The sequence below is a fragment of the Rana temporaria genome, chromosome 9 (genome assembly GCF_905171775.1).
Source record: "Rana temporaria chromosome 9, aRanTem1.1, whole genome shotgun sequence".
Lineage (NCBI taxonomy): Eukaryota > Metazoa > Chordata > Amphibia > Anura > Ranidae > Rana > Rana temporaria.
The window spans coordinates 9218873-9245737 of record NC_053497.1 but is presented as its reverse complement, the minus strand read 5'-3'; the positions used below and the strand labels follow the sequence as shown (position 1 = coordinate 9245737).

General features: G+C 45.1%; 1 protein-coding gene across 1 annotated transcript in view; it reads right to left on the bottom strand.

The window, feature by feature from the left end:
- Window positions 1-26865, bottom strand: part of TNC (tenascin C) — a 204871-nt gene that overhangs the window by 43805 nt on the left and 134201 nt on the right. The window contains 5 exon segments of the mRNA XM_040322752.1: window positions 6351-6481; window positions 12681-12824; window positions 14987-15106; window positions 18199-18342; window positions 21759-21881. Coding sequence (XP_040178686.1) covers window positions 6351-6481; window positions 12681-12824; window positions 14987-15106; window positions 18199-18342; window positions 21759-21881 — 662 coding nt within the window.

The following is a 26865-nucleotide window of genomic DNA, read 5'->3' as shown; positions in this document are numbered from 1 at the left end:
CAGTCTAGTCATGGGCAAAGTGAGGCATGGGCACAGTGAGGCATGGGCACAGTAAGGCATGCACATGGACACAGTGAGGCAAAGTGAGGCACAGTGAGGCATGCAGATGGACACCCTAGGCTTATACTCAATATGTTTTCCCATTTTATTGTGGTAAAATTAGGTGCCACGGCTTATATTCAGGTCGGCTTATACTCGAGTATATACGGTACTTGAATAAGTAAAAAAAAAGACTTTTGGAATTACGTGTTAAGAAATATATATAACCCAAAACCCAATGCAGGCTTCCTCATTGTGCCAACAGTAAACCAAGCATAATACAGTATATGGTTGGTTGTGGTCTCCACTGAAAGGCAAGCCCTTCATGGGTGTTGTCAAAAATACTGAAAAATAGACTTTATGGTTTACATATACTTGAATAATTGGAAAAAAAAATTACTTTTGGAATTGTGTGTTAAAATATATATAAAATAAAACCCAGGACGGGCTTCCTCATTGTGCCAACAGTGGACCAAGCATAATGTATGGCCACTTGTAGTCTCTACTGAAAGCCCTTGATGAGTGTTGTCAAACATACAGAAAAATTCATTTTTGGTTTACATATACTTGAATAATAAAAAAAAAAAAGACTTTTGGAAGTCCATGTTAACACATCTATAACTCAAAACCAAGGGCAGGCTTCCTCGTTGTACCAACAGTGGACCAAGCGTAATATATGGCCACATTAGTCTCCACTGAAAGCCCTTGATGAGTGTTGTCAAACAAACTGAAAAATAGATTTTTGGTTCATGTATGCTTGAATAATAATAATAATAATAATAAAAAAAAGATTTTTGGAATTCCAAGTTACCGTATATACTTGAGTATGACCCGAATATAAGTAGAGGCACCTAATTTTACCACAAAAAAATGGGAAAACGTATTGACTCAAATATAAGCCTAGGGTGTCCATCTGCATGCCTCCCTGTGCCTCACTGTGTCCATGTGCATGTCTCAATGTGTCCATGCCTCACTGTGCCCATGCTTCACTGTGCCTCACTGTGTCCATTCCTCACTGTGCTCATGCCTCACTGTGTCCATGCCTCACTGTGTCCATGACTAGACTTACGTTTAACATGGGAGTATAAAGAAGGGGTGCCCAGCTTTGAAAAATTGGTGCCCCAGACAGCACACTTGTAGAGGAGAACTAGTGCTACATGTGTGCCAAGTTTCGGGTCTAGGGGACCTACGGCCGGCTGGTACCGGGTCCTCAAAGTTACCGGAGAAATTACCGTTTAACATGGGAGTCTATGGAAGGGGTGTCCGACTTTAAAAAATCGGTGCTCCCCAGCCGTAGGTCCCCCAGACAACAAACTTTGCACACTTGGGGTTCAGGGGACCTACGGCCGGCCGGTACCGGGTCCCCAAAGTCCGGGAGATCAGGTACAAAAAGGTGACTCGAGTATAATCCGAGGGGGGCATTTTCAGCTCCAAAAAATGTGCTGAAAAACTTGGCTTATACTCGAGTATATACGGTAACTTGAAACCAAGGGCAGGCTTCCTCATTGTGCCAACAGTGGACCAAGCATAATATATGGCCACTTGTAGTCTCTACTGAAAGCCCTTGATTAGTGTTGTCAAACTTACTGAAAATAGACTTTGCAGTTTACGTATACTTGAATAATAATAAAAAAAAAGGCCCTTGGAATTCCATGTTAACACATATATAACTTGAAACCAAGGGCATGCTTCCTCATTGTGCCAACAGTGGACCAAGCATAATATATGGCCACTTGTAGTCTCCACTGAAATCCCCTGACAAGCGTCATCAAACAAGCCCTTGACGAGAGTTGCCAAACGTACTGAAAATTAGATTTTTGATTTACGTATATTTAAAATATTTTTTAAAAATGACTTTGGAATAACATGTAATTTAAGGGTTCAGTGATTGGGTTTACGTAAAAGCTTGAAGAACATATGGGACCAATCCGTCACGTCCTATTTTCTAGAATTATAAATTGTGCAACAAGTCCACTTGGATATCAACTTTCACCACAACGGTGCCTCACAGCGGTTAACGTAAAAGTCAGTGCCGTCTTAATAGCATCAGGGGCCCCTGGGAAAAGTAATGCTCTGGGGCCCCTACCAGCTTGCCCCATTTTACACACCTACTTTCAAAGAAGTAAAGTATACATAGTTGATAGAATTAAAAATATTTTCTTTAGTACTTTCAATAAAATCGATTTTACAAAAGGAAAATATTCCATACATCAAAGACTAGTCAGCACAAAGGGCACAGCACAGGGGGGAATGCAGAAGGGCACAGTACGGGGGGGGGGGGTCAGGAGGGCACAATACTGGGATCAGGAGGGCACAGTATAGGTTCTGAGACGCTTCCCGGGACACGACCATATCGCAAACCTACCAGATTGAGATTTACTGGCACGACACCCGAAATTTACTGGCGCTTCCACGTTTTTACTGGCATTTCACGTTTTTACTGGCATTTCACAAAAGTTACTAAATTACATTTTTAGGTGAAAAATTTAGTATTTAGGCTACAAACAAGTACGCTGGGCAAATAGCAATGTGATTCCACTAGACTAGTGAGTCCACCCCCCCTACAGTTAGAACACACCCAGGGAACATACTTAACCCCTTCCCCGCCCCCTAGTGTTAACCCCTTCACTGCCAGTGTCATTTTTATAGTAATCCAATGCATTTTTATAGCACTGATCGCTATAAAAATGCCAATGGTCCCAAAAATGTGTCAGAAGTGTCCGCCATAATGTCGCAGTACCGAAAAAAAAATCGCTGATCGCTGCCATTACTAGTAAAAAAAAAATATTAATAAAAATGCCATAAAAATACCCCCTATTTTGTAAATGCTATAACTTTTGCGCAAACCAATCAATAAACGCTTATTGCTATTTTTTTACGGAAAAAATGTAGAATACGTATCGCCCTAAACTGAGGAAAAAAATATGGTGTTTTTTTTATATATTTTTGGGGGATATTTATTATAGCAAAAAGCAAAAAAAATTGTCGCTCTATTTTTGTTTATAGCGCAAAAACTAAAAACCGCAGTGGTGATCAAATACCGCCTATTTGTGGGAAAAAAGGACGACAATTTTGTTTGGGAGCCACGCCGCACGACCGCACAATTGTCAGTTAAAGCGACGCAGTGCCGAATCGCAAAAAGTGCTCTGGTCTTTAACCAGCAATATGGTCCGGGGGTTAAGTGGTTAAGGTAGATAGTAAGGTAAAAAAACATATTTTTATTTTAAAATTTCGATATAATAAGGGCAAATTATTTAGTCACCCCCTGCCTCCATCCCCCTCTGCCACCAACACCCCCTGCCTTCACCCCCCTTCTGTGGTGCCACAATCTCCCCCTGGCTCCAATCTCCATGTGCAGTTCCAAGCCGAACTGGTCTTGACTATTTTTACTGGCACATTCCCGCAACCACGGACATTTACGAATGGGGGAAAAAAGTGCCAGTTTTTACGGACTGTCCGTAAAAAATAGGATTTTTGTACTCACCGTGAAATCCATTTCTCTGAAGTTCATGGACGGACACAGCATCCTTTGACAGTAGGGTTATGCACCTTCCTGCCATATCGGGACAGTTTAGTAAAAAGCGTGACTGTCCCAGCAAATCCGGGGGCAGTCGGCAAGTATGATGTAATGCAAGATTATTGTGGGGCCCCCTCCATGTACCTGGGGCCCCTTGCATTAAGATGGCCCTGGTTAAGGATACTATGGGTTACTGCACTTTTCCCGTCTCTCTTTCATTTATTAAATAAAGGCCCAGACATTGAATAATTCTTTATAACTCTGTGTAAACTTTGGATAATTATGCTAAAAGCTCTAAAAAAAAAGTAAAACTATTTAACATACTGTTACCATGAAGGGAACTTATAAAAATGTAAAAAAAAAAAAAAGAAAAAATAATAAAATCAACTATAAAAACTTCAAAAAAACTTTTGACGCCGACATAGAAATATGGCGAGGTGTTAATTTTTACAAATCATTTCCAAACATTCCCCAGCAGCAGATGACAGCCAATCAAAAGCTTCGAGGAGTTCTTCTCATTCTAGGGAGGCTTTGAAAATATGTTTTTTGGCATTAAGTCAAGAGCCTTCTAAAAGAAAAAAAAAACGATTAAACCCGCGCAGCTTGGTCCACTGGTCTAATTGTTCCATATGCTTACCATATGACATATTATATTAATGGGACGTCACATGAAGTAACAAGCCTCCTACTACTGTTCATGTCTGCTGCAAATGTTTAGAGAAGCTACCAGTGGTCTGTATGGAAATCATTACTAGGACATCCATAGATTTTTATATTTAATTTTTTTACATACAGTTCTGAACACGTGAACTATCAGTGATGTGACTTCTATGGCTTGTACGCACATCCCATTTTTATCGGTGAACATTTTTCGCAGATCTAAACCACAGGGCCGATCCTAGGCAGGGTGCACAGGGTGCATTGCACCCAGGCGCCTGCAGAGGTGGGGGCGCCGAACATCCAACAGACTCTAACAGAAGCTCTCTCTGTGTCCATCACAGAGGCCCCCTCCAGCTCCCAATAAAGTACTCTGCTTCTCTGCCTGTATTTTGTTTATTGTTAAGAGATCATGTAAGGATCCCAGGTTAATGAAGACTTTGTGGGGGGAGCATCTCTGTGGTTGAGTCATTGCCATAGAAACATTTGTAAAGGGGAGGAGTTAGTAAAATGATGACGCCCATGTGGGGGCGCCAGAAATATTTCTGCATCCAGGTGCCTGTGACCCTAGGATCGGCCCTGCTAAACGTAGGCTTATTTCTTCTAAAGGGCCCACATAAAGCTAAAAAAATGTGTTCTGTGTCTAGATTTGTAAAAAAAAAAATGTAGAAATACTGTATTTATCGGCGTATTACAATGCCCAGGCATTTTACACGCACCTTCAATTTAAGAGAGAAGTTTCAAGAATTTTTTTTTTTTTTTCAAATAAACCACTTTGAAGCAAAATAATGGTCAGTGACAATCAATGCAGCCTGATTAGTGCCCATCTGCAGCCTCAATGCAGCCTCTGTGCTCATCTGCAGCCTGATCTGCGCCCATCCAATGCAGCCTGATGCCCATCTGCAGCCTCAATACAGCCTCTGTGCCCATCTGCAGAGGCGCCGTTTCTTGGCTGCTAGCGGGGGTAAAACCGCCCTGCTAGCGGCCGAATAGCGCTGTGAAATTGGCGGTAAAGCACCGTTTTACCGCTGACGCCGCCCCCGCCCCAGTGTGAAAGGGACCTTAGTGACAAAAGCTGCCAATGGAGGACACCAGGCAGCAATGGCTTCAAATCTCCTAGCAACGAAGGACCCCAGACAGTAGTAGCTACCTGCACCAAAGCAACTGATGAGGCCAAGTGGCAATAGCTGTGTTCTAGCAACGGAGGTTGCTAGGTAGAAAAAGACATCTACAGTCTAGTAATTAAGAAACAGAGGTCACTAGGTGACAATGAACACCTGCATCCTAGTAACAGAGTATGCTACATGGCAATAGCCACCTGCGTCCAAGCAATGGAGGACACTTGATGGCAATAGCTGTCTGCACCCTAGCAAACGAGGATGCTAGGCAGTGATAGCCACCTACATCAAAAGATACTGGGGGGCACTAGTGGGCAATAGCTGCCTGTGTTCTAGCAAAGGAGGAACCTAGGTGGCCATAGCGGCCATCCACGTCCTAGCAATCAAGAAATTAGGTGGCAACTGCCTGCGTCCTAGCAACAGAGGACTCTAGGTATGAGTATCAACCTGCGTCCAGGCAACTGAGGACCCAAGAGGTCAATAGGCCTCTATATCCTAGAAACAAAGGATGAAAGACAAAAACTAGCTTCTAACTTAGCAACTGAGCATCCAAAGGGGCAATAACTGCCGGAACCCTAGCAATGAAGGATGCTACGGGGCAATAAACATTGGCGGTGCTACGGTGGCAATATGGACTCTGTTTTAGCAAATATTCTGGTATACATTTCAAAAGTCTAACACAAAAGAAATTCAAGTAGGGTGGAAAACAGTAAATTGTGTGTCGTAATATCGCCGCACCCACACTATCGGAGTTTCTGATCTCAGACAGGAGCCTGAAGCTCACAGCAGAACTGCTTTCAGGTCAAAAACAGGCAGCGAATGGTTCACCCTCTGGAATCATTGCTACGTTAATTAACACTTCTGAAGCTATTTCTTGGTGGTATTAGTGTCTCAAGCTATTTAAGTATTTTTGAAATAACTGCCTGACAACATTCACGCTTTTGATGAGCAGGTAAAACGAAGAATAGAACATATCAAAGCTGCACGATAAGGTATTTTAAGGACAACATTAAATTTACCTTGACTGTTCCATCTACAGACTCATAGGTCAGCAAGAAACCGGTAATAATGGATCTTGGGGGTCTCCACGTGACCAGAGCTGAGTCAGCCTGGATTTCACTTGCAGTTAGGTCTCTAGGGCCGTCCAATGCTGTAGGATCAGAAAGAATATATTTGTTATCGAACACGTCATATTTTCTCCACCTAAAGGTGTCTACATTGAATTAAAGAGTTATAATGCCTTGTACACACGGTCGGACTTTTGACCGTGCAAAAGTCCGCCGTGAGTCCGTCGGAAGTCCGACAGAAAGAAAGAGAACAGGTTCTCTATCTAAGGTCTGTCGGACTTCCGAAAAAAAAAAGTCAGACGGAGGCAGTGTTGCCAACCTACCAGATTGAAATTTCCTGGCACGACACCCAAAATGTACTGGCGCTGCCACGTTTTTACTGGCATTTCACAAAAGTTACTAAATTACATTTTTAGGTGCAAATTTCAGTATTTAGGCTACAAACAAGTACGCCGGGCAAATAGCAATGTGACATTAAGGTAGATATTAAGGTAAAAAAACATATTTTTGTTATTTTTGATATAATAAGTTCAAAATATTTAGTCACATCACCCCCTGCCTCCATCCCCCTCTGCCACCAACACCCCCTGTCTTTACCCCCCTCTGCGGTGCCACAATCTCCCCCTGCCTCCAATCTCCCCCTGCCTCCAATCTCCCTAGGCCCCCTTGTGTCCCCTGCCTCCATCCCCCTCTACGGTGCCACCAACAACCCCTGTCTCAATCCCCACCCTCTGCGATGCCACCATCCCCCTCTGCGGTGCCACCAACACCCCCTGCCTCTAATCACACCCCTGCCACTAACACCCCCTGCCTTCAATCTCCCCTGCCTCTAATCTCCCCCAGGCTTCCTGCCTCCAATCACCCCCTGCCTCCATCGTTCCCTGCCTCCATCCCCCTCTGCAGTGCCACCAACAACCCCTGTCTCCATCCCCCACCCTCTGCAGTGCCACCATCCCCCTCTGTGGTGCCACCAACACCTCCTGCCTCCAATCACCCCCTGCCACCAACACCCCCTGCCTCCAATCACCCCCTGCCACCAACACCCCCTGCCTCCAATCACCCCCTGCCACTAACACTCCCTACCTCCAATCTCGCCCTGTCTCCAATCTCCCCCTGCCTCCATTGCCCCCTGCCTCCATCCCCCTCTGCCACAATCTCCCCCTGCCTCCAATCACCCCCTGCCTCCATCCCCCTCTGCGGTACAACCAACAACCCCTGTCTCCATCCCCCACCCTCTGCGGTGCCACCATCCCCCTCTGCGGTGCCACCAACGCCCCCTGCCTCCAATCACCCCCTGCCACTAACACCCCCTGCCTCAAATCTCCCCCTGTCTCCATCCCCCTCTGCGGTGCCACTGCAGCCACCATCACCCCCTGCCTCCAATCACCCCCTGCCTCCAATCTCCATGCACAGTTCCAAGCCGAACCGATCTCGGCTATTTTTACTGGCACATTCCCGCAACCACTGACATTTACGAACGGGGGGGAAAAGTGCCCGTTTTTACGGACTGTCCGTAAAAATACAGACGGTTGGCCACACTGGATGGAGGCGACACACGGCCGGACTTTCCTAGAAAAAAAAAAGCCCGTCTGACTGTTTTTCTCTGAAAATCCGGCCGTGTGTACGAGGCATAAAGGTATTTTTTTATTATATTATTCAGTATGTATGGAATAAAGGTATTTTATATGATATTGTACCCAAGAAACCAACAAATGGCAAAGGACTACTTATGGTCAAATATGAGCGTTCCGATGTACTGTAGGTAGGTTGAAGGTGGATCCACTTACGGTTGTTGTCCTTTGAAACCTTTCAAGGATGATTTCACTTCCTTCCTGGAAGAATCCCTTAAATCAGGGGGGTCTCAAACTGGCGGCCCTCCAGCTGTTGCAAAACTACAAGTCCCATGAGGCATTGCAAGGCTGACAGTTACAGGCATGACTCCCACAGGCAGAGGCATGATCTGAATGGTAGTTTCGCAACAGCTGGAGGGCCGCCAGTTTGAGATCCCTGCCTTAAATAGTCCTCTCTTTGTCCCCGGCCTCTGCTGCTGAAATAATTGGGCCCCAGGAACTTTTATTTTTCTTCTAGGAGCCATGGCCTAGGAGCCCCCCACCCACAGACCCCCAAAACCTCAGGGCCAGGGTTGTGGGGAAGAGGCCTTTGTCCTCATCAACATGGAGTAATCTTCCTTGACATGAGGATTACTGCACCTGCTCCTGAAAATAAGAACCATAAATAGCCCCTCTCTGCCCCCGGCCCCCTGCTGCTGAACTGATGGGCCACAGGATTTTTTTTTTACTTCTGGGAGCCATGGCCAAGAGGCCCCAATCCACAGACCCCCACAACGACAGAGCAAGGGTTATTTGAAAGAGGCCCCTGTCCTCATCAACATAGGATAATATTCCCTGCAATGAGGAATAGTCCACCTGCTCCTGAAAATAAGTAAATAGTTCCTCTCTGCCCCCGCTGCTGAACTGATTGGGGCCACAGGAATTTTCATTTAACTTCTGGGAGTCATGGCCCAGGGCCCCCCCACCCACAGAACCTCACAACCACAAAGCCAAGGTTGTGGGAAAGAGGTCCTTGTCCTCATCACCATGGAGTGATCTTCCCTGCCATGGGGATTACTCTACCTGCTCCTGAAAATATGTAAATAGTCCCCTCTCTGTCCCGGCCCCCTCTGCTGAACTGATAGGGCCACAGGAACTTTTATTTAACCTTTAGGAGCCATGGCCCAGGGGCCCCCCACACACAGACCCCCACAACAACAGGGCCAGTGTTATGGGGAAGAGACCCTTGTCCTCATCAACATAGGGTAATATTCCCCTCCATGAGGAATACTCTACCTGCTCCTGAAAATAAGTGAATAGTCCCCTCTCTGTGCCCAGCCCCTGCTGCTGAACTAATGGGAACCCAGGAACTTTTATTTAACTTCTGGGAGTCATGGCCCAGGGGCCCCCATCCACAGACCCCCACAACATACAGGGCCAGGATTGTGGGGGGAGGCCTTTGTCCTCATCAACGTGGAGTAATCTTCCCTGACATGGGGATTACTCTACCCCCCTCCTGAAAATATGTAAATTATCCCCTCTCTGTCCTTGTCCCCTGCTGCTGAACTGATGGGCCTCAGGAACTTATATTTAACTTCTGGGAGCCACGACCCAATACCCTACCCCTCCCTCCACCCACAGACCCCCCAAAACCACAGGGCCAGGGTTATGGGGAAGAGGCCTTTGTCCTCATCAACATAGATCAATCTTCTGTGCCATGGGGGTTACTCCACCTGCTCCTGAAAATAAGTAAATAGTCCCTTTCTGTGTCAGGCCCCCTTCTGCTGAACTGATGGGGCCAGGGGAACTCTTATTTAACTTCTGGGAGCCACAGCACATGGGTTTACTGTGCGTGTGCCTAAGCTACTTCTCTCTGGTCACATCCCCCCTGCTAAACTGATGGGGCCTTGGCCCTGTACAGGAGGTGACCTATTGGTGGCCCATGGGGTCTCAATTATCCCGGCACCCTTTCACGTGAGGTACAATGTACCTACAGATTCTCCCCCTGACAATAATATTAAAGTTTTGCTTTTTTTTTTTTTTTTTTTTGCTTTAAAAGCCTGGATGTGGCCGTAAAGTTTCTTTATTTTGAAGAGCTGTTTCTTCGTGTAACTATTAATCATTAAATGTATTTGCGCGGAGAGTTTCCCATTAACAACAGAAAACAATTACAGGTTTGCTTACTTTCAGCTGCCAAACCGGGATAATCTCCTTTTTTTAAATGCCTCCAGATCCCGCTTGTTGACACCTGGTTTTGTGCATTTATGTGTTTCTGTCAAAATAACCCTCCAGCTCAATCACGGTATCAAGAGGCGCGGCGTAAAAAAAACCCGCTCCTTGCTTCTCGTCAAAACAGATAAATCCCTTTTTTTGACAACAAGAAACAAAATGCGGAGGGCAAATAAAACACCCGCCGCCAGTTAAAGCGTCTCGTTGAGCTATCAAGCTTATTTTTTTTTCATATATAAATAATTTTTTTGTTATTATTTATTTATTTTTATATTTATTTTGTGGCGTTGCTACATGAGCGATTTCTCCAGCGTGCAGTGGAGACGTCAATCAAGGAAAAGTTTTGCAACAAATTAAGCTCGATGCGAGCTGCTGCGCGGGCTTAGGAAGATACAAATAATTACAGTTATAGTATTTGCGGCGTTGTTTGCCGCCGTTTTGCAATCCTCTGAAGTCATTTAAGCTGTTCCCTCGGCTGCTCGGATCAATTTGCTCCCCCTTCCCAGAGAGTCTGCTCTGCATGTCAATTAGAGATTAGAAGACTGGATAGCTGCTGAATCACTGCTGGGAGGGGGAACAGGGGTGAGCCGGGCTGTTAAAGTCATTGTTTGGGAAGGGGAGCAGAGGGAGCTGAGCTGCTGTGTCACTGTTGAGGGGGGGGGGGCAATGGGAGTTGAGCTGCTGAGTCACTGCTGGAAGGAGTTAGGTAAAGGTAAAGGAACAATGCTCGGAGGTAGGTAAAGGTGGAACCAGGGAATGGTGTTCGGAGTTGGGTAGGGGTGGAGCCAAGGAACGGTGCTCGGAGGTAGGTACGGGTGGAACCAAGTTACGGTGCTCAGAGGTAGGTAAGTTTGGAACCCAGGAACGGTGCTTGGAGATGGGTAGAGGTGAAACCAAGTTACGGTGCTCTGAGGTATGTAAAGGTGGAACCAAGGAACGGTGCTCGGAGGTAGGTACAGGTGGAACCAAGTTATGGTGCTCAGAGGTAGGTAAGTTTGGAACCCAGGAACGGTGCTTGGAGATGGGTAGAGGTGAAACCAAGTTAAGGTGCTCAGAGGAGGGGTAGTGGTGGAACCAAGGAACGGTGCTCAGAGGTGGGGTAATGGTGGAACCAAGGAATGGTGCTCAGAGGAAGGTAAAGGTGGAACCAAGGAATGGTGTTTGGAGGCGGGTAGGGGTGGAACCAAGTTACAGTGCTTGGAAATAGGTAGGGGTGGAACCAAGAAACAGTGCTCCGAGCGGTGCTTGGAGATGGGTAGAGGTGAAACCAAGTTAAGGTGCTCAGAGGAGGGGTAGTGGTGGAACCAAGGAACAGTGCTCAGAGGTGGGGTAATGGTGGAACCAAGGAATGGTGCTCAGAGGAAGGTAAAGGTGGAACCAAGTTACGGTGCTTGGAGGCAGGTAAGTTTGGAACCCAGGAATGGTGCTTGAAGATGGGTAGTGATGAAACCAATTTACAGTGCTCATAAGGTGGGGTAGGGGTAGAACCAAGGAATGGTGCTCAGAAGTAGGTAATGGTGGAACCAAGGAACAGTGCTCAGAGTTGGGGTAGTGGTAGAACCAAGGAATGATGCTCAGAGGTAGGTAGGGGTGAAACCAAGGAATGGTGCTCAGAGGTTGGTAAGTTTGGAACCCAGGAACGGTGCTTGGAGATGGGTAGAGGTTAAACCAAGTTATGGTGCTCAGAGGTAGGTAAGTTTGGAGCCCAGGAACGGTGCTTGGAGATGGGTAGAGGTGAAACCAAGTTACAGTGCTCAGAGGTGGGGTAGTGGTGGAACCAAGGAACAGTGCTCAGGTAAGGGTGGAACCAAGGAATGGTGCTCGGAGGCGGGTAGGGGTGGAACCAAGTTACGGTGCTCGGAAATAGGTAGGGGTGATACCAAGGAACGGTGCTCGGAGGTAGGTAAAAGTGGAACCAATTAACGGTGCTCGGAGGTAGGTAAGTTTGGAACCCAGGAACGATGCTCAGAGGTTTGGTAGTCGTGAAACCAAGAAACGGTGCTCAGAGGTAGGTAGGGGTGGAACTAAGGAATTGTGCTCGGAGACGGGTAGGGGTGGAACCAAGTTACGGTGCTCGGAAATAGGTAGGGGTGGAACCAAAGAACAGTGCTAGGAGGTGGGTAGGCGTGAAACAGAGGAACGGTGCTGAGAGGTAGGTATGGGTGAAACCAAGGAATGGTGCTCGGAGACGGGTAGGGGTGGAACCAAGTTACGGTGCTCGGAAATAGGCGTGAAACAAAGGAACGGTGCTTAGATGCGGGTATGGGTGGAGCCAAGTTAAGGTGCTCAGAGGTGGGTAGGGGGTGGAACCAAGGAACGGTGCTCGGAGGTGGGTAGGGGGCGGATACAAGGGGTGACTCGGAAGGAAGGAGTTCCTGCACCTATTCTTTAAGAAAAAAAGCCCTGTCTATAAGTGAGTCTCACAAATGCAAAATTTATTTTAAGAACGTGAACTTGAAAATAAAACCCAAAATCAAAGTTGCGATCTACATTGTGACCTCACCTGTTGTGAAGGTTGTAAAGATTTCCTTGCTTTTCAGTGACCCTCTAACGGCGTAGATCTTTAGTGTGTATTCCGTAGCCGGCTGAAGTCCAAAAATATCGTGTTCCACCGTGTTTCCTGAAACTGTCACATCCATAGAAGGAGCTGCAATAAAAGATGGATATTGTTTAGTGAAACCATTCTTATAATGATGCGTTGGAATAAATCAGTTCATGACCGGAGGCCACTGGTGCCTGGATGCCCAGGCCACATTAATCAGCATTCACATGCCTCAGTTAAAGTGGTTGGAAACCTCAGACACTAATGAAGAAAGCATATCCTTCTATAGTGTTTACTTGTCTCAGTCCAGAGCACTAAAGTGTACTTTCTGTCTGCTGCCTCCTTCCTCTGCTATCAGCTTAAAGTCACTTCTGACAAATTTTCGGACACCAAGAGAAACAAAACTTGGCATGAGAGGGTGCTCCAGTACACAGCCTGTGATTGACAGCCTTAGCTCTGTTCCTGTTTGCTGTGTAAAGAGGGGATTGGGTGCCCCATCCAATCCCCGTAATAAGCTGTCAGAGCTCTGCAGTGTGTGATTTCAGCTCAGACAAGCTTTATACATGTTGGACTTTGAAGGGCTGTAGAGAAGGTGGGCCTCAAGTAAACAGGTACAACTTATGCAGGAGGATTACTTCATCTCTGTGTATCACCGGAGGCCAGTTACTTCACTGGTTATATGTGAAGGTTTACAACCACTTTAAAGCAGGACTTAAAGGGGTTGCAAACCCTTACATGACCCTATGACTAAGCTCCTGGATGGCGGAGCGAAACGCGTTGGGGGCGTGGCCTGGCGGGAGCCCAAGCTGAGTTTGCCAGTCTCATTACCACTACAGGATGTGGATGTGCGGCACTAGGGATTCCGTCCTCTTATTCCCTTAGTGATCACAGGAGCCGGGGCAAGCGCCACCTCTCGCTGGCACTCCTGCAGCGGATACTGAACCTCCTCATACTGCTCCCCATATTGATTGAGCCTGAGCGGCACACTAACTTATCCTGGAACCCTTACATATATACCAGCAAAGTGACTAACCTCAGATATTAAACAAATCCTCCTACATAAGTTGTACCTGTTTACCTGCGAACAATCTGTCCTCTACATCTGTTCAAGAATTTACAAAGCATTTCTAAAGCTTCAGAAGGCAGGAGGCCGGGGGGGGGGGGGGGGGTCTGACACCACACACCGCACACAGCATAAAGCAGGGAGCTGAGTGTAATCTGAGACCTGAGTGGATGGAATGGACACGCCCCCCTATACACAGTCTCATAGGGAAACATGCACATTTGAGGTTGTTAATCAGAGGATGTTTACTGGAGCTTCTGCTCCTCAACTCCTGGGGCCGGATTCAGATAGGTTAGCAGATCTTTAGATCCGCGTAACCTATCTGATTTACGATCCGCCGGCGCAAGTTTTTGAGTCAAGTGCTTAATTCAGAAAGCACTTACCTCAAAACTTGCGGCGGCGTATCGTAAATCCCCTGGCGGAATTCAAATTCCGTGGCTAGGGGGCGTCTACAATTTAAATCAGGCACGTCCCCGCACCGATCGAACAGTGCATGCGCCGTCCGCGAATTTTCCCAGCGTGCATTGCTCCAAATGACGTCGCTAGGACGTCATTGGTTTCCGCGTGAGCGTAACTTGCGTCCCAGTCTTTTCTGAATCAACTTACGCAAACAATGTAAAAATTCAAAACTCGGCCCGGGAACGACGGCCATACTTAACATAGGATACCCCTCACATAGCAGGGGTAACTATACGCCGGAAAAAGCCGAACGCAAGCAACGTAAAAAAAAAAACGACGGGCGGGCGTTCGTTTCTGAATCGGCGGAAATCCTCATTTGCATATTCGTTGCATGTAAAAAACGAAACGCCACCTAGCGGCCGGCCTGGAATTGCAGCCTAAGATCCGACGGTGTAAGTCACTTACACCTGTCGGATCTTAGGGAGATCTATGCGGAACCTGATTCTATGAATCGGGCGCATAGATACGACCGACGCAACTCAGAGATACGACGGCTTATCAGGAGATACGCCGTCGTATCTCTATCTGAATCCGGGCCCTGGTATTCTGTGGTGTCGGCCTAACCTGGTGCTAGAGGGCGCTGTTCCGGAGCCCTGGTCTGGAGAAGAGCTGGAAGCTCCACGGGGGGTCAGCTGTTGGCTCTCACAGTAGGGGTGACGGTTATAAGTGTCCAATCAGCATGGGGCATGGTGCTGGAGGGCAATGATTAACAGATTGCAGGTGGGAAGAGGTTATAGCTACTTACCGTTCATTGCTGAATAGGAGATCACATAATTGTCCACAGAGGCCAGAGAAGGTTTCCACAGTGCTAGAGCCTCAGACTCTGTGACATTGACGGCGCGAAGGGCTGATGGACTGTCAAGAGCTGAAAAATAAGAGACATTCCACGTGAGACATTGCCACCAATACCAAATAAATTGTGAATGTGTCTTTCTTGGCAGAGCAGATTTACGATCGTTCCTTTACTAATATTGTTATATGTTCATATCCTTATGATTATTTTATACTGATTCCTTTGATTTCTAGGGCAGTGTTCTCCAAACTGTGGTCCAGGGGCTGGATGTGGCCCTTTGCTTGCTTGTATCCAACCCTTGGGGCTCAGTTTCATTCACTGAAACCAACAATGGGACACTTTTCCACGCACTGCCACCAATGATGGGGCACTATTCTTCCCACTGATCCCAATGACGGGGCTCTATTTCCCCCCCCCACTAATACCAATGATGGGACACTATTCCTCCCACTGATACCAATGATGGAGCACTATTCCTTCCACTGATACCAATGATGTGACACTATTCCCCCCACTAATACCAATGATGGGACACTATTCCTCCCACTGATACCAATGATGGGACACTATTTCTCCCATTGATACCAATGATGGGACACTATTCCTTCCACTGATACCAATGATGGGGCACTATTCCTCCCACTAATACCAATGATGGGACACTATTCCTCCCACTGATACCAATGATGGGACACTATTCCTCCCACTGATACCAATGATGGGGCACTATTCCTTCCACTGATACCAATGATGGGACACTATTCCTCCCACTGATACCAATGATGGGACACTATTCCTCCCACTGATACCAATGATGAGACACTATTCCTCCCACTGGCCACAGCCTGGCCCCCCACAAGTCTAAAGAGCAGTAAACTGGCCCTTCATTTAGAAAGTTTGGAGACCCCTGTTCCAGGGCAATCTTTCTCAAACTTTATATTTCAGAGGAACTCCTGAAATAATTTTTAGGTCTAAAGGAACCCCTGCTAAAACCATTTTTTTAGGAGGTCAGTGGGAAGAATGCTCCTTACATTGGTGATCAGTGGGAAGAATGTCCCTTACATTGGTGATCAGTGGGAAGAATGTCCCTTACATTGGTGATCAGTGGGAAGAATGTCCCTTACATTGGTGATCAGTGGGAAGAATGTTCCTTACATTGGTGATCAGTGGGAAGAATGTTCCTTACATTGGTGATCAGTGAGAAGAATGTTCCTTACATTGGTGATCAGTGGGAAGAATGTTCCTTACATTGGTGATCAGTGAGAAGAATGTTCCTTACATTGGTGATCAGTGAGAAGAATGTTCCTTACATTGGTGATCAGTGGGAAGAATGTCCCTTACATTGGTGATCAGTGGGAAGAATGTTCCTTACATTGGTGATCAGTGAGAAGAATGTTCCTTACATTGGTGATCAGTGAGAAGAATGTTCCTTACATTGGTGATCAGTGAGAAGAATGTCCCTTACATTGGTGATCAGTGAGAAGAATGTTCCTTACATTGGTGATCAGTGGGAAGAATGTCCCTTACATTGGTGATCAGTGAGAAGAATGTCCCTTACATTGGTGATCAGTGGGAAGAATGTTCCTTACATTGGTGATCAGTGGGAAGAATGTCCCTTACATTGGTGATCAGTGAGAAGAATGTTCCTTACATTGGTGATCAGTGGGAAGAATGTCCCTTACATTGGTGATCAGTGAGAAGAATGTCCCTTACATTGGTGATCAGTGAGAAGAATGTTCCTTACATTGGTGGTCGGTGAGAAGAATGTTCCTTACATTGGTGATCAGGAATACTAATCCTTTGTCAGGTAAAACTGATCCCTCATTTGTATCTCGTCTATGTATTTAGCCTGAAGGACAACTTTAAAGTGATGCTTTTGTTTTTATGGCTTGGCGTTATTATGTTGTGTTTCAACACGTTTGATCTTTTTTGGATGTGTGAAAATAAGTACATACTGGAGATGTAAATCTCTACTATACAACATACACATAATTCTTATTATATAATAGAAGAGCAAAGAACTTATAAAGTCATGGGAGTCTTTTGAGAAGGCTGATGGGTGGAGGACTCCTTGAGTGATCGTTTGGCTATTTAGATTAGTTCCTACTACACATGCGCACACTGAAATATTTTATTTTGAAATTTCGGTTTCATCCAAAAAATACATTTGTTTAGTTACACCCGAAATTCATTTTTATTTATTTTGTTTCGTTAAAAAATTACATTAGTCGGAAAATCTGAAGATAGAAGATTCGACATGACGCTGACAATAGCGATCTGTGTCTATCGAATCTGCGGTTGAATGTGTCTAACCTTACTCTATTAGACCGAGATTATTCTACATAGAGACAAAATATTCAACATTATAGAGACATGAAGATTCAACATATAGAGAAAAGATTCAACATAGAGAGAAAAGATTTGACATTATAGAGAGAAAAGATTCGACATTATAGAGAGAAAAGATTCGACATATAGAGAAAAGATTCAACATAGAGAGAAAAGATTCGACACAGAGAGAAAAGATTCGACATAGAGAGAAAAGAGTCGAGACATTTATGGTCAAAATTCTCCGCCCGTAGGCTATAGAAGAATTCTAATGTTGGTTGACTAGTAAAAATAATTAATAAATATAATTATTACTAGTGTCATACAACATTAGATTTCTACTATAGCTTGTGGGCGGAGCATTTGCTAGGAAATGTACGGTCGTGGCTGCTTCTTCGAATCTTCTTAGAACTTCCGACAGACACCATAAGCCTTCAATTGACAGATTCGACCTTAATTCATTCGGATTTTCGGACAAATGCATTTTTTAACGAAACAAAATAAATAAAAACTAATTTCGGGAGTACCTAAATAAATTTATTTTTCGGACGAAAACGAAATAAAATATATCAGTGTGCGCATGTCTAGTATTTAGAAGGTTCTAAAACTAAAGTAGCCACCAGTATCTTGTCTTCCTTCACATTCAGGGATACCTGACTCATTTTTACTTGTTTTGATCTTAAAGCAGGATGGATGTTCCATTTATGAACTTCATCCTAAATTGTGTGATCCTCAATATTTCTATTTTAGAACGCTTCTTCGAAATGATCAACCTTCTCTTTTACGCTCCTAAAAACGGATACGGCTTCAGGGACACAACCTTAGGAGCTACGTACCTGTGGTCAGAGAACCAGAAGCGGGTTGGCTTTGTTCACTTCCTTTCACGGACACGATGCTTACAAGGTATTCAACTCCCGGCAAGAGGTTGACCAAGGTGGTTTGTGTTCTTGATCCATCGACTTCAACTGTGCTACTGGCCCCTGATAAAAAAAAATGTAGAAAAAGGATATTGAAATTTTGTGTTTGTTTATGAAGTTGGCTTTACTTGTTCCATCATTCAGCTAGGGCCCCATAAACACAACCTTATACTATTTATGTAGGATCTTGCTGGAACCGCGGATTCGTGGTAGTGAGAAGAAATGGGTGTGGTAAGACAGGGCTACACTCCATTCTCCACAAGAAACTCTACTGCACAGGTGTCAAGCACAAGGCTCGCCGGCCGAATCCGGTCCTGCAGGCCATTTCATGTGGCCCTTGCACCTCTCCTGCAGCTGCAGGAGAGCTCCAGCCCTCCTCTGGTCCTCCTCCAGACCCCTACTTTCTGCCTTCAATCAATGCATCCAGCTTCTTCCCAGCAGCAGCATAAGGAAAGAGGGGTGCACTGTGATGTAAGGGAGAGGGGGGGACTCAACTTCTGATGGTGGGGGGGCTCTTGACATCTAATGTAAGGGATGTAAGGGGATGCGATGGACATCCAGTCTTACAGATACAACTGGCCCTTTTGAGGACAATCATAATGCTGATGAGGCCCGCAATGAAATTGAGTTTGACACCCCTGCTCTACTGTATTTGTAGCTTCTTCTTTTTTTTATGGTTGTAGTTCCTCTTTAAGGCCACTTATAGAGAAGGGAGTGGTAAAGCCATGTCAGGCACTTTTTTTCTGCCTGTGTCCCAGGCATTTACCTTCACTTCTTGTCCTGGAAAACAGAACAGGAAGTGGGGAAAATCTCTCTAAAGTGAGATTTCATCTGTTAGATAGTTGTCACTGGAAGGTGTCCCTGTTGGAAGATATCCGATTGCCTCCTGTTCTGGTGACAACTGTAAAAATGTAAAATTTCCCACCACTTTCTTTTACGGTTATCAGTACAAATAAAGAGAGAAATCCCCCCAGTGGAGAAAAAGACGGCAAAAAATGGAAAATTGTATCAAACACTTAGGCCCCATACACACGACAGAATCCATCCGCTGAAAAATCCCAGCGAATGGGTTTCAGCGGATAGATCCTATGGTGTGTACACTCCAGCGGATCTGTTTCCGCGAATATTTATCCCCTGGGATGGATTCCAGCAGATCAAATATTCGCTGACATGCTAAACAAATCTATCTGCTGGAATCCATCCCAACGGATGGATCCGCTGGTCTGTATAGACTCACCGGATCCATCCGTCCGAAGGGATCCCCCGCATGCGTCGTAATGATTCGACGCATGCATTGAATTCCTTATATGACAGCGTCGCGCACGTCGCCGCGTCATAATCGCGGCGACGGCGCGACACGTCATCGCCAGAGGATTTCGGCGCGGATTTCAATGCGATGGTGAGTACACTCCATCGCAGAGAAATCCGCTGAAATCCTCAAGAGGATTTATCCGCGGAAACGGTCCGCTGGACCGTATTCGCGGATAAATCCTCTCGTGTGTATGGGGCCTAACTGTAATTTTCCTTTCCTGGCGCCAGTCCATAGCAGCATACTTGTGGTAATGTGTTGTCATGTTGGCGACAGGAAAATGGAAAATTATATCAAATATTTACCATAATTTTCTTTTCCAAGTGCCAATCCATGACAACCTACATATGGTGGTATGCTGTCATGTTGGGCCACAGGAAAAAAAAATGTATCAATATAAATTTTCCTTTCCTGCCGCCAATCTACATGTGGTAGTATGCTGCCATGTTGGCGCCAAGTAAAACAGAAAATGTTATCAAATATTTACTGTAATTTTGCTTTCCTGGTGCCAATCCATGTAGAAGTATGCTCTCATGTCGGGCCCCAGGAAAACAAAAAATGTATCAAATACCTACCAAAATGTTCCTTTCCTGGTGCCAAACCATGGCAGAATACATGTGGTAGTGTGCTGCCATGTTGGCAACAGGAAAATAGAGAATTGTATCAAATATTTACTGAAAATTTGCTTTCCTAGTGCCAATCCATGACAGCCCACATATGGTAGTTTGCTGCCATGTCGGCCCCAGGAAAAACAAAATGTATCAAATAGTTACTGTAATTTTCCTTTCCTGCCGCCAATCTATGGCAGCATACCTGTGGTTACAGTATGCTGACACGTTGGCATCAGGAAAACAAATTAATTTATCAAACACTTACCACAATTTTCCTTTCCTGCCACCAATCTATGGCAGAATACATGTGGTAGTATGCTGCCATGTTGGCGCCAGGAACACAGAAAATTGTATCAAATATTTACTGAAATTTTTGCTTTCCTGGTACCTATCCATGGCATGTTGGCAACGGGAAAATGGAAAATGATATCAAATATTTACTGTAATTTTCTTTTCCTAGTATCAATCCATGACAGCCTACATATGGTAGTATTCTGCCATGTCGGGCCCCAGGAAAACAAAAAAAGCATACATGTGGCAGCATGCTGACATGTTGGCATCAGGAAAACAAAAAAATTATCAAATACTTACCAAAATTTTCCTTTCCTGCCGCCAATCTATGGCAGAATACATACATGTGGTAGTATGCTGCCATGTTGGCAACAGGAAAATAGAGAATTGTATCAAATATTTACTGTAATTTTCCTTCCCTGCCGCCAATCTATGACAGAATACATGTTGGCATCAGGAAAACAAAAAATGTATCAAATACTTACTGTCATTTTTGCTTCTCTGGTACCTATCCATGGCAGCATACATGTGATAGTATGCTGCCATGTTGGCATCAGGAAAACAAAAAATGGATCAAATACTTACTGTCATTTTTGCTTCTCTGGTACCTATCCATGGCAGCATACATGTGATAGTATGCTGTCATGTTGGTGACAGGAAAATGGAGACTTGTATCAAATTTTTACCGTCATTTTCCTTTCCTACCGCCAATCCATGGCAGCATACTGCCACATGCATGCTGTAATGTTGGCCCCAGGAAAAGTCATTTATTTCCCAATAGGTCATAGTACAGGTCAGATCGTTGGACAACTGTGACTGCTGGGCTCTGATGAAGAGGCTTAGAGCTTTGAAACGAGTCAGCCGGTGGTGACCCTCTTCACGTTCTCTACGATCGATTGGAGTATGGTTCGAGGTCATCTCTTTGCAGCTTATGTCGATTAAGCTTCACTGCGATTTTTTTCCACTACATTTGTGAGTAGGCCCTGTATATATTTGAATTTTATTAAAATCTTGTAACGGTAATACACTAGGCTGGTGCGTCTTTGTTTTCTTTTCTCTTTGCCACTAGGATATCCCCATCCATGAAGGGCAGCAAGGCCAGTGGCACCGTTGTTGGTATCATCCTTATGGGCAATTGACTCTTGGATCATTCACTCGTGCGCAGGAGAATTTTTTTTCGTCTGACAACCCTGGCCAGAGCATGCTTTCTATCTAATATATCAAATAAGTCAACAACCGGAAACCGTGACTGAGATGCTTCAACTTACCTCCAGCCACGGGAACGTATGTGATGATGAACTTGTTCACCCGGATTCTTGGAGCTAGCCAGATAACTTTGGCAGATTTCTCAGTGATATCAGAGAAGGATAGTCCTTGAGGAGATCCCAAAGCTGAAGATAAAACGAGAAAGTAGAAATGAAACATACAAACTTCAAATTTTCCAGAACAAATTTTTGGAAAGTGCCTTCAATATCCTGACACCAACCTCATTGAGATGCCTACTACTTACATGACGTTATATAAAATATTAGCCTAATGGTGACCACTTTTGAATAGTAAAGTGGACGAGACTCCATAGATATTTTAGAATGTGTTAATTTATAAAATGTCAACATGTTCTTTGATGTAATTCCACTGGACCACTGTAGATATCGCAAAAAAGAAATAAAATAGAACGCAGTAAAGTCTAGACCCACTAAGAATATACTCAATGTTATTTCTAGCTGCTCCAGGAGCAAAATTCGTAAAGCATATAATCTTGTTGAAGTAAAATAAACACAAGCGTTTTGCAAACAATTTACATTTCGGAAACTCTCTTAAGCTCTAGACTAGCCAGATAAATTCATGACGGTCTTCCCAAAAATTCCCCAAAAAACAAAAGCCCCTGCCAATGTTAATCTTAATGTTGTAGTTAGCGAAATCCAAAACAGTTCTCAATTTCAACAGCAGCCTGAACTTTAATGATCGGTTTGTTTAAAATCTGTCCTAAACAATTTGTTCTCTGTGTCTTTTAGATGTTTTTTTTTTTTTATTTATTTATTTATTTTTTTTATTCTCGTCTCTTTTTTGATGGAGATTTTGAGTGCAAAAAGACAGAAGCTTTTTTTTTTTTTTTTTATCTTTTCAATCAGCACAATTAGCCCACACAAGTCAAGTCCATTAGTTATGGTGAACAAACCCAAACAAGCCACATTAAAAGGTTTGATGGAGGACTGCCAGTGGCGTAGAAGGAGCAAAGGGGGTATTATTTGGAAAGAAATAGTCAGCAGGGAAAAATAAAAAATAAAAATAAAAAAAATACAAAAGATATTCACCAGCTCCGAAAATTCATCAGGTTAGTTAAAGCAGTTGAAACAAATTTAATGGAATTCTTTAAAACGATCAAGGTTAGCTCTTCCCAGGGAATAGGGTAGATCGGTGATGTTCCTCCGTTTAAGCATTTAGAAAAAAACATATCTGATCATTTATTTTCTGCTGAGGCATCGAAGGCGGAAATGGGTATACTTCATTTTCTTTACAGCAAAATGCCAAGTGTCCCAGTGGGAGGGTAGGCTAGCTTCCCGCAGATGAGGATCTAAAGAAATATATCTTTTCGGAAAAGAAGGCTTCATCAGTTACCACCCCTTCTGGGCATTGGGATGCGTAAACTTGATCTTTAAAGCAGAACTTAAGGCAAATATAACCACTTAAGGACCGAGACAGTTTATTTTTTTTTCAGACTCAGGGCCAGATTCACATAGAGTTACGCCGGCGTATCAGTAGATACGCCAACGTAACTCCGAATCTAAGCCCGTCGTATGTTTAAGTGTATTCTCAAACTGAGATACACTTAAACATGGCTACGATACGACGGCCTGCGCCGTCGTATCTTAGGCTGCAATATTTACGCTGGCCGCTAGGTGGCGCTTCCATTGCGGTCGGCGTAGAATATGCAAATGAGTCGTTACGCCGATTCACGAACGTACGCTTGCCCGTCGCAGTAAATTTACGCCGTTTCCGTAAGAGCTACGCGGCGTAAAGATAAAGCTGCCCCCTAGGTGGCGTATCCAATGTTAAGTATGGCCGTCGTTCCCGTGTCGCAATTTGAAATTTGTAGGTTGTTTGCGTAAGTTGTCCGTGAATGGCGCTGGACGCCATTTACGTTCACGTCGAAACCAATGACGTCCTTGCGACGTCATTTACCGCAATGCACGTCAGGAAATTTTAGGGACAGCGCATGCGCAGTACGTTCAGCGCGGGAACGCGCCTAATTTAAATGATCCACGCCCCCTAACCGGATCATTTGAATTAGGCGGGCTTGCGCCGGGGGGGATTTACGCTACGCCGCCGCAACTTTACAGGCAAGTGCTTTGTGAATCAAGCACTTGCCCGTAAAACTTGCGGCGGCGTAACGTAAATGCGATACGTTACGCCGCCGCAGATGTACCTGAATATGGCCCACAGTGTTTACACGTTAAAAACTATTTTTTTTTGCTAGAAAATTTCCAAACATTATACTTTTTTTTTTTTTCTAACACCCTAGAGAAGTGGGGTCATTGCAATTCTTTTTGTCACACCGTTTTTGCGCAGTTTTTTTTAATAAAAAAATAAGAAATCGGTAAAGTTAGCCCAATTTTTTTTTTAATATTGTGAGAGATAATGTTACGCCGATTAAATTGATACCCAACATGTCACGCTTCAAAATTGCGCCCGCTCGTGGAATGACGTCAAACTTTTACCCTTAAAAATCTTCATAGGTGACATTTCTTTGCTTGTTGTAAAAAATAAAATTATTTATAATTACTTGTAACGAATACATGACTGCATTATATATATTTTTTTTTATTTTCTTTCAGTGGGCTTTTTTTTTCTTCATTTTTTTTTTTTTTTTTTTAGCTTTTTCCATCTAAGATCCTTACAGCTTTAAATTTGAATGGAAATCTTTACAGCCCAGTGAGAAAAAAAAAGAAAACAACAACACTATGTTTAAATCAGACAACTGGGTTTGACAGGCTGGTACTTTGATATGAAGACCGAATAATTCCTGTTATTTTTCGGTCATTGCTATGTTTGAACCAGCGGGCTGCGCAGCGATGATTCTCAGTTTTGCAAACAAGAGAGAAGGGAGAAAGGCGTTTAATTATACATGGCTCGGATCCAGTTGCATGAGAGGCGATAGTTATAGAGCCACCTGCGGAGGAAAATGATATATTAGCAGCACTAAAGATGTTGTGGGACAGCCGAAGATTTCCAGGAGAGGACCTGAGACAGAACAAAGAGACGTTTGTATTGATGTATATAAATGCACAGGTCCATATATACATACGTATTTGCAGTGCAGGCAAACCTACAAATAGAAACAACATCAATGCATAGGCAGTGCTAAGTCGCGTATGCACGCTTTTTCTCGGCTAATTTAGCATACGCCCGTCAAGGTACCTGAAAAAAATAGGAACTTGCAAAGCTGCCGTGAAAAGGGAAATAAGATCGCAGTGAATAACGCATGCGTGGTATAGATCAGGTCACTGAGCTCGCAATAAAAAACTGTCAACCAGTACATTGAAATGCGGTAGTAGCTGCATGATCTGCTGCTGCTGTTTTTCTATTATGAATGTGGTAGTAGCCGCATGATCTGCTGCTGCACCGGTGTGAACCCGGCCCTATAAGGGAAGAGTCCTTGAAGTTGCTTATCTCTGCAAAACCCCCGTAAGAAGATGTATGACAGCCTCAGTTCCAACCAGGCCACTCAACCAACATATTTTACTCCGCCCACAAAGTGAAACGCGTTGGGAGCGCGGCCTGGTTAGAGCCCGGGGCTGAGGCTGTCATACACCTTCTTACGGGGTTTTGTAGAGATGTGAGACTTCCAAGTTGTTTCACCTTTTTTCATTAAATGTCTAGAGCTGGGACAGGCTCTGTCCTTGTCTGCGGCGCTCCAAGCGATTGCTACATAAGAGGACCCAGTGGAGCCTTCAAGAGGCACCTGTCAATTTAGCTTGGGTCACACCCAGGGGCATCGGGAGGGGGGGTTTGGGGGGCTGGAGCCCTGAATGGGTCCCCGAAAAGCCCAGAGTCTCATTGTTAGCCCAGAGCGAGCGGCGAGCGCCGGGACCGATCTGATCCCGAGCGCTGCCGAATGTGGTCCGAGTGTGACCGAGTACCATAGCAGGTCCCGCCTTCTGGAGCCTGCGCGACACCTATGATGGACGTCCCACTGGTCAAATGCCGGGACCGTGGGACGCGTGACGTCCATCATAGGCACTGCAGGCTCCATAAGGCGGGAATTACAATGCGGCCGCCACGCCACGTCCCCGCTCGGGTGGGCGGCTCTCCTTTCCTCCTCGGCTCTCCTCCTGGGCTCTCTTCCCCTCCAGGCTCCTCGGCTCTCCTCCCCTCCTGGCTCCTCGGCTCTCCTCACCTCCTCGGCTCTCTTCACCTCCTGGCTCCTCGGCTCTCCTCTCTTCCTCGGCTCCTCCTCTGACGACTGACGGAATGACTGACTGCCTGCTGTGACTCCGCACACCAGGGTTGAGCTGAGATAGGTCAGAAAGTGTATGTAAATGTCAGTGTATGTAGGTCAGTGTAGGTAGGTCAGTGTAGGTAGGTCAGGTAGGTCAGTGTAGGTCAGGTAGGTCAGTGTATGTAGGTCACTACTGTCAATGTATGTAGGTCAGTGTACGTAGGTAATTGTAAGTAGGTCAGTGTATGTAAGTCAGTGTAGGTAGGTCAGTGCATGTCAGGTAGGTCAGGGTATGTAAGTCAGTGTATGTAGGTCAGTGCATGTCAAGTAGGTCAGGGTATGTAAGTCAGTGTATGTAGGTCACTACAGTCAGTGTATGTAGGTCAGGTAGGACACGGCCCAGCCACAAAAATGCGTCACATACACCACCCCCCCCCTCGGTTTCCAGCCTTGGACTTCGGGATGATGCCCCTGGTCTTTTTTCCACCTAGCGACGCCCCTGGTCACACCGGCCATAAGAGGACACAGCGGCAGAAGATCGTGCAGCTACTACTGTAAGTGGGAGGACTTGTTCTGACACGTAGGAGGCCTCGGCTCCCCTCTGCAAAAAGATCACCCGTGAATGGCCTTTCATTGTGCTGTTTGACATGTGGTGAGGAGGCCATGTGTCTATAAAAGCCGAGGCCACCATGCCGCCACCTTGAATGGGTTGTGTTTTGGTGGTTTCATTTTTTCAGCTCGCCCCTACGCTACGTCTCCAGCCCCGCCCTTTTATAGTTGGGTGAATTCACGCATATTTATAATTTATTCTCTCCAATCTTGAGCCCAAATACTGTTATGACATCACTGTGGAAGGACGCATTCATGCTTAGTCATGCAGATCTGGTATAAAGTCGAAATCAGGTTTGAGATGAAGACGAGAGGGGTTTGATAGG